Source organism: Polistes canadensis, unplaced genomic scaffold (assembly GCF_001313835.1).
Source record: "Polistes canadensis isolate GaletaPanama2010 unplaced genomic scaffold, ASM131383v1 scaffold_82, whole genome shotgun sequence".
In the NCBI taxonomy this organism is placed as follows: domain Eukaryota; kingdom Metazoa; phylum Arthropoda; class Insecta; order Hymenoptera; family Vespidae; genus Polistes; species Polistes canadensis.
In genome coordinates, this window is record NW_014569629.1 from 358398 (window position 1) to 367586 (window position 9189).

Genomic DNA, 9189 nt, shown 5'->3' on the forward strand with positions numbered 1-9189 from the left:
AAAAAAAAAAGAAAGAAAAAAAAAGAATAAAAAAAGTAATCTCTCGTTAATCCATCTTTCCTACAGAGACATATACGACAAATAATTTCAATAAATGTTCGAATTATTTCGCATCTAATTATATACGATCTCGATCGTCTAGCAAGAAGTGAGATCACGAGAATACAAGATTTAGTAAGACAATATTTTATGTGTTTCTATTACAGGGGTAGGCACTTTGGGAGGGGGGTGAGATGAGGGGGAAGGGTATTCGATAACATAAATTAAATCGATAGGGTTAATGAACGCGGTATTCCACGAGTTTAGACAAAAGTATATTATGTGTGTCTGTATATATTCGCTTGGAGATACGAGCTCATTTGCACAGAATGTCCGACGCCTCGTGATAAATCCCTAAACCCGATATCGATCTCTTTTGCGTTACTTACTTACTAGAGTGCGATCTAGGAATCATCCCTTCCCTTCACCCCCTCCCAGCCTCCTCCCAACTTCCCACCTTCTCTTCTTTCTATCCACCACCACCACCACCACCACCCTACTTAGCTCACCGTCTAACGTCATAAATCGTAAACCGACTCCAATTAACTTAATCTCGATCAGAACAAATTATACGGCAACATCGGCGTTAAATTTAGCGATAAGAAAAGCCACGAGAAAAAGAAACAAAGAAAGAGAGAAAGAGAGAGAGAGAGTAAAGAGCCACGAAATCAAGCCGTTAAATATTTTTCTCGTTGTCTAACATTTTCTATCCGTCTCTACCATCTTTCTATTTCTCTTTATTTCTCTTTCTGGTTGTAGAGATAATATTATTTTCGAGACTACGAAAGAGAGAAGGATTACAAAGATAATAATAATAATAATAATAAGAAGAAGAAGAAGAAGAAAGTTCAAAGACTAATTTTACAGGGACTCCGCTCGTTATCGAGCTAGTAATTACGATTAAAGACAATTAGAGTATGCAGTAAGAAAGAAAAAGATGGAAGGAAGGATGGTTCATGATACTTCGGCAAGTGCTTTAAGCAGCCGTCGAAATTGATAAGGCCTTTGCGATCGAAGCGGGATCGGAAAGACGAAGAAAGAAGAAGCAGAAGAAGAGGAAGAAGAGAAGAAGGAGGTGGTGGAGGTGGTGGAGGAGGAGGAAGAAGAAGAGAGAAAAGCGCGGACCAACCGCTGTTAACGTAAGTGTGCGAGAAACGAGTCGTAAGAGAAGAGATCGACGAACGAAGAGGAGCACGTTTGCTCGAGCAAACAGGATTCGTTCCTTTCCACGCTCACATTCTCTTCTCTCTCTCTCTCTCTCTCTTTCTCGCGTGTCTCACCATCGGTCATATCTCGAAGGATCATGATTTGGATGGGCGGACGGCTTGAGAAGGAAAGGAAAAAGAATAAAAATAAAAATAAAAATAAAAATAGAAAAAAAAAAAAAAGAATAAGAAGACACACAAGCAAAAGGCAAGGTTGTAGCCAGTCGTAATCGGGCCCAGTACTCTTTCTCGTAAGAAAATAATACACTTTTACCATTCTCATAGCTTTTCGACTGTTCAAAGGGACAGCTTTGCCGGCCCTTATATTTCTTCTTCTTCTTCTTCTTCTCTTCCCTTCTTTTTTCAACCCCACCACCACTAGCGGCATGGTCCATCGGCTAACACTCCCCTTCCCCACTACTCTTCTCACCCTCAGTCCTCACCCTCTCACCCGGCTCCCGTCGAGACGACAGAACGCCATAAGCAACCAATTTAAATGTAAATTGAAAACCACCGCGGCATACAAATTGTTCGACTCGACCGTCAAAAAATACTGCGAGTGGAGATCAAACGAAAGACAAGGAAGAGGCGGACGGTGGTGGTGGTGGTGGTGGTGGTGCTTGTGAGAGGGTGGTATATCCTACTACTACTACCACTACTAATCCTAATACTAATACTACTACTGTTTCTGCCGCTTCTGCTTTTACCATTGGTTGCCACTGTTTCGTCGTTGATTCACTCGGGTATTACCTACTCTTTACCTTATGCATGCATACATATATATATTTTATATAAAAATATGTGCGACGTTACTTTTTCGCAGCGCGATGCACGAGATAGAACAGAGTTAAAGTGTCCCGTAAAAAGAGATCTTCTATCCTCCCCCCTCCCTCTTCTATCACTTTACCGAGAACATTTCTACCTTTTTCTTTTCTTTTCTTTTTGTTTTCCGTTTTTTTTTTTTTTTTCAACTTTTCGTCTTCGAGTCCAACATGATTCGTCCTCTCTTACGGTATTTTTCTTTTCTTTTCTTTTCTTTCCTTTTTTTTTCATCCCTATCTTACCCTTTCATATTTTCTTCCTCTTCAACCTCTCTCCTCTCTCTCTTTTTTTTTCTGCTCTGCTTTCTTGTCAAACGCGAGCAGTTTCATGTCACCAGAGGAAGCTTTTCAAATATTTACTTCCTCCTGGTAGGTTGCTTGCTCCTTTACCTCATTCATTCCACCCTACCACATTGACTACAACCCCTTTTTTTCTCTCCCTCCCTCTCTCTCTCTCTCTCTCTCTCTCTCTCTCTAGTTCTTATGGTTTTTTTATTACTTTGCGGAGGATATATTTTCAAAGAATATAATAAGCTGAGCCTCGAACAAATCTTTCTTTCTTTCTTTTTTTCTTTCTTATTTTATCTCTCTTAACCCCATTTCTTTTTATGCTACTTTAAGTTTGTTTACGTTACTTATCGGAATTTCTTGAACGGATGACGGGGGTGGTTTAAACGTGTTTTTCTTTCTTTTTCTTTTTGTTTGATTAAATCGACAATGAATACTTTTAATTGACTACTTCATTTAAGAGCTTTAATACCCGTTGGCAATCAACGCGTTTGACAGTAAGACGGAGGATAGTAACAGATAGAGAAAGAGATATTCGTCCTGGTTCCTCTCTCTATCAGCGATTTCGGTCGACTCAGAGTCGCCTCATTGCCAAGGGCTTAATTCCCCATTCCCGGAGTTATCCGTTGGGAAGAAGAGAGAAAGAGACAGAGGGAGAGAAGAGGAGGAGGAAGAGGAAGAGGACCCCAGGCTTACCATAATTCTGGTGGTTTCGGATTATTCTCTCGCTCGACTGTTGAATATTCTCTCGCTTATTACAAAAGGGGGGTTTGCGATAATCGACGCCGTAACAAACCAAAATTTAGCCGAATCAAAGTAACGGTAACGACGGTTCGCTGAAGAAGAGGAAGAGAAATATGAAGAAGAAGAAGATGACGAGGAGGAGGTGGAGGAGGAGGAGGCGGAAGAGAAAATGAGAGAAAGAAGAGAATGGGAATGGAAAGGGGAAATGAATCGTAGTTGAAATAATAACAAGTTCGTATCGTTTCGCATTTTGAAATTATTCGACGAATACGAATAGTGAGAGAACGTTCATGTTTAAACAGAAAAAGAAATTTAAAAAAAAAAAAAAGTAGAGATACAAATAAAAATAAAAGAGAAAGAAAAAAAAAGAAGGGGAAAGAGGAGTAGTAGTAGTAATAGTACCACGGTATGATAAATTGAAACTACGAGGTAGAATATTCAGCGTCTATCTTTATATTCTCCCAATCCGCAGTTCACTCTCTCACTCTCTCTCTGGTGCAGGGGGAGTGCTTTCCGGTTCGGTGGAATATTTTGATAATGCGTTTCAGCTCGAACTGGAAACACGCTAATTTATATATCACGGGTAGAGGGTAAATTTATATTTCTGGAATGGAGAGAGAGATGCAGGTTGGGTAGGTAGGTAGGTAGGTAGATAGATAGGTTGGGTGTTTGATAGGGTATGTTAGCCGAAACGCAGTAACAACAGTAGCTGCAATGTTAGAAGAGAGTGAGTGAGAGAGAGAGTATGAGAGAACTACCATGGTGGTAATGGTGGCGGTGGCTGTTAGCACGGGAACCGTGCTGCTCAGCCATCAACATAATTAAATGGCCTAAGTGGAGACGTCCGTGTATCATTATTAGGACTGCTTGGTTCGCCATCTTCAACGTCCTGGTTGGCTTGCTTGCTTGTTTGCTTGCTTGCTGGTTGGTTGGCTGACTGGCTGACTAGCTGGCTGGCTGGCTGGCTGGCTGGCACATCGTCGAGTATCCTCTCACCCCGTTTTAAAAGTCCATTCGATGAGCAGACGAGGAATATATATTCTGATTTAAGCGTGCCAACCAGCGAAATATCCGTTTAAGCGATAATGACGATGATGCGTCCACGGCATCAACGCGCGTGTCTTCTTCCACTCTCACCAAAACGGCTTCGTCGTTCTTTTCATGGTGTTTCGAAGTGAACCGAGAACCCTCTGCTCCAAATTTATGTCTCTTGTTGAGCTCATTCTCTCTACTCTCCTCCTTCTCCTTCTCCGCTTGTCCTTTTAAAGCGAGTTCGTCCTGTCTCATCCTGTTCCAACCAAACCCAACCCCCCCCCACATCCCCACACCATCCAATTCGTTTCCTCTTAAATCCGATTCTCCCGCCGCGTGTCGCGTTTCGTTTCAATTTCGCATGCCGTCTTGTCTCATTTTGATGTCCTCGAGGGTAATTAAGCGTGGAAAACACACGCGGAGACATCGCGTATGTATCGCAATTCCGGTCATATATAATTTTTCTATTTCGAATTTGTTTCTTTAATGTTTTTGTTAACGCGTTGATGTGATATTATTAATTTCGCGTTTCGTGGATAATGCAAGGAAACGTGTTTTTTTCAAAAATATTCTCGAAAAAGAGAAAGAGAGAGAGAGAGAAAGCGAATTTTGTTGGCCAAAAAATAGTAGAATTATAATTTTGATCGAAATCTATATTTCTATTGAACAGAAACAGCAATTTCTAGTCTTGAAGGATAGTTTCTCGTTTCCATAATATTTATCGAGCGATTAACTTTTGAATATTACCTCCCCCACTCAGCCCCCTTTTATGCTACACACTTAGAAATATATTCGTTTGATATTCAATATTAGTATTATTATTCGTCTTTTGACTTGTTCCCCTATTATTCTTCTTCTACTTCTTCTTCTTATTCCAGTTCGCAATGGATATTCGTGCGTACCTGTTGCTCTCTCGGAAACACTCGATATTCGATTGAACACAGCTGCGAGGGCCGTTCGGTACGGAGTAAATGGCGTAGAAGTATGGGCTGCACCCTCTCGTAGCCTCCACACAAATCATACCGTATATAAAGCCGACGCTGTTTTGGTTACGCTACCGCTTGGTGTTCTTAAAGCTTCCGCTCCACCCTCGGCGGTTGCTTTCAACCCTCCGCTTCCGGATTGGAAGTCTCAAGCCATCCAAAGGCTCGGCTTTGGTAATTTAAATAAGGTAAGACCTAATGTTTATATACTGACTCGTGATTTTAAACGACGTATTAACATGTATTTACAATATTACACACGACAGCACAGTAGTACACTTTATACACGCTTTTTAACATAATTTTTTTTCTAAATTATATTATAATAATCCTAAAAAAAAGTCTATACAAAAAGAAGTAGAAGAAGAAGAAGAAGAAGAAAATTGGCTTCTTTACTATTTTATTATATCCTTTCATCTTTTTTAAAAGCAATTATATTATGTTCTTCTCGTACTACGTGTATTGTTAAACATTTCTATGGGTAGTATAATAATGAAAAGAAGGTTGCGCGAGAAAAGGGGTTATTGTTATTCTACCTAGTGAAGAAAAGGGTAATGCAAACATTTTCAGGTAGTATTATGCTTCGAAAGAATCTTTTGGGATCCAACGGCAAACTTGTTCGGGCACGTGGGTAGTACGACCGCCTCGAGAGGTGAACTCTTCCTGTTCTGGAACCTGTACAAAGCGCCGGTCCTGTTGGCCCTCGTCGCTGGAGAGGCAGCCTGCGTAATGGAGAATGTCAGCGACGACGTTATCATTGGTCGATGTATCTCGGTCCTCAAGGTGGGTGAACTTTTACAAGACTTCTTTTCTCTCTCTCTCTCTCTCTCTCTTTTTCACTTAAAAAAAAAAAAAGGATTAAGAAAAAAAAAGCAAAAAGAAAAATTGTGTTCTTCGATTAGCTCGAACGTCGTTTGTATTTCCACAGACGATCTTTGGCAACCAAGTAGTCCCACAACCGCGAGAGAGTGTCGTTACAAGATGGCGTGCCGATCCTTGGGCCCGTGGCTCGTACAGCTTCGTAGCAGTCGGCAGTTCCGGAAGTGATTACGATCTTCTTGCTGCACCGGTAGCACCACCAGCGCCACCCAATTATCCTCCGGGCACACCGCCACCGCAACCGAGAGTATTCTTTGCCGGTGAGAATTATCACGTTTTGATCAATTTATTTTAGAAATTTTCCTCCTTCTCCCTCTCCTTTCTCAAAAAACTATATATGCCAAGCGTTTTCTTTTTTTCACCGATGATAATAATAATCCAATTATTTTTTGGTTCGTTTTCATTAAAATTGGGGATACTTCGAAAAGAATTGTTTGTTGAATATTGTGGAATAAAAATTTTCGCATTTGACGTTATAAAAAAGTAATACGAATGTGTGTTCGCGGTGGTGTTACAGGACTATGAACGTTTGTTCAATTGCTGTGGATGCTGCATACCGAATTATTATTATTATTATTATTATTTTTTCCAGATATCATCGCCAAATATCATCATCAATGCAAACGATCTTTCTACTCTTTTCATAGGAACGCGTAGTAACGAACGTGCCAAACGATCCTAAAGAAAAAGGTTTTCCTTTTTTTCATTTTTTCTTTTTCTGTCTCTGCTGTTATGTTCATTTGTCGCTAGCGTATATATTTCGAGCGTTAGAAGATTCTTCTTCAATGGGCCTGCAGAAGCAGCAGTCACAGCGGTACCTTCGTTACGTGACTTTGTTCGGTGTGGGTTCCTTTCACGTACCATGTTCAATGCTTTTTTTTTCTTGAATTTGGGTGACCTAAAAAAGGTCATATAAGAGTCAAAAAGAAAGATAGAGAAAGAGAAAGATATAGAAATAAAGAAAGGAGTAAATAAGAGAGAAAAGATTCCTTTTCTCTTTTTTTTGTTTCATCGAACCACGTACCATTTTTAAGTCTCTCGTCTTTCGAGATCAAAACCGCGAGCAAACTGTTACGTGAAAGACTTTTCTGACAGAATGAAAGAAAGAAAGAAAGAGATAGAGAGAAAATGAAAAGAAAAAAAAGTAGTAGGAATCTTCTTTTCTCGTTCATCCCACATCATTACATCCGATGACAAAGTGTTCTAAAAATTAAAGCGTACTATTGTTACGATTTAATTCTTAAACTTTCATTTATGTTTAAGTTGCACAACCTTTTCCATCAAAAAAATCAGAAAATAATAAAGATAGAAAGAAAGAATGAACGAACTTATATTTTATCTTACGTTCTTTTATATATATCACGAAAAGTTAAAAAAAGAAAACACAAAGGTACGTCCATTTTCTATGGATAAACGAAAAGCAAACTGTTGTCTGATTTCAGGCGAACATACGATCCGTAATTATCCGGCTACGGTGCACGGTGCATTCTTGAGCGGACTTCGCGAAGGTGGTCGAATAGCTGACCAACTCTGTGGAAGTCCTTACGCGCCACCAACGATGCCCACCACGGTACCAAGTTCTACAGGGGTGTCCACATCTAACAATACCTCAGCTACGAACAACAACAACAACAATAATAATACTAACAATAATAATAACAATAACAACAACAACAACAACAATAACACCAATAATAACAACAACAACAGTAATAATAATAATAATAACAATAACAGCAACAATAACAATAATAATACCAATAGCAATACTACTGGCACCAGTTCGGCACCTTAGTATTGTACGAGAATTTGACATAATCGATCCTAACCACCGTGGATCATCAAATTCGAGATTAAATCGTATTGTTGTTGTTGTTGGTTGTTGTTAATCGTGCTCGCGTACCAGGTGTTTTTTTTTTTTTTTTTTTAAAGTAAAGGATAATCACGAACGATGATGAGCAAAAAGAAGACACTGATGAAAAGTAAACAATATGAAGAATAGAGAGTGAGAGAGAATGTGAGAGAGAAAGAGAGAGAAAGAGAGATAGAGATAGATAGAAAGAATGAATGACAAATTGAGATAACGAGAGAATCGAGAGCGGCACCCCGACCTACCCCCCGTTGTTTTTTTTAGGTACGCGAGCAAACCCTTCTTCTTTTTTTTTTTTTTTAAACATTATTTCGAAAACCTTCCACGTTTATTAATATTATTATTTAGTAAATTTTTTTTAATCTTCTTAGCTTTTTAGCAAATTTTCTTCTTTTTTCTTTTTTTTTTTTTTTAATTATTTCTTCTTCTATTCGAATAAAAAAAAAAAAAAGACAAAGAAAAGGAAATCATTATGAAAAAAATCAGTAGCGTTCTTCGAAAGTACTCTCTCCATTCGTGTTGTGCTGTTTTTTTTTTTTTTTTTACATACATATATATATATAAGAAATTCATGGCAAATGCAACAAAAAAAAATCACATTATTACATCCGACGAATGCGCGATAACTCTACACGTTTACGTAGGTATTAATTAATTCATACGAACAAAAATATTACTTTTAATTGTTTCTTCTTTTTTTTTTTTTTTTTTTTTTTTTCTTCTGTTTCCCCGTAAAAAATCTTTTCTTCGCCCTCTCGATCCTCCCCTCGTTTTTTCATCTCGTCGCGTTTATACATATTTTATACGTACGAATCCGTGCCTTTAATGTCCTGCATTACATTATTATTATTATTATTATTATTTTTATTATTAATTAATTAATTAATTATAATTATATTATTAATAATTATTATATATATATATATATAATAATTTCTCGGCGCAATATTGTATCATAACGTTTTCATTAGATTTTATTCGTGAGCGTTCGATTTTCTCCCCATTTTTTTTTTTTTTTAATGACAAAACCTTGACACGGGTAAGGATTTTATATTAAAACATTCATAAACACCCTTACTTATTATAATATTAATTCTAAGTATCACCCAATATCATATCGTCAATTATTTTCGCGCTCGTTAATTCGTTTGTTAATTCGTTCGTTAAGTTCATTTTATAATTCGTTCCTTCGTTAATTCTCATTAAATCCCCCCTGTAATTATAATAAGTTTCTTGTCGATCTCGTGGTATATAAATATTAAACATAGGATATATATATATATATATATAAAAAAAAAGTAATGAAAAAAAAAAAAAAAAAAAAAAGA

The 9189-nt window shown here is 37.9% G+C and overlaps 1 protein-coding gene across 1 annotated transcript; it reads left to right on the top strand.

The window, feature by feature from the left end:
* The first annotated feature begins 3811 nt into the window (after nucleotides 1-3811).
* LOC106786796 (lysine-specific histone demethylase 1A-like) lies at nucleotides 3812-7786 on the top strand. Its single transcript, XM_014748559.1, has 6 exons — nucleotides 3812-3824; nucleotides 5008-5300; nucleotides 5683-5895; nucleotides 6041-6251; nucleotides 7434-7581; nucleotides 7729-7786. Exons 1-6 carry the CDS (start codon nucleotides 3812-3814, stop codon nucleotides 7784-7786), a joined length of 936 nt encoding a protein of 311 aa, XP_014604045.1.
* The last annotated feature ends 1403 nt before the right edge of the window (nucleotides 7787-9189 follow it).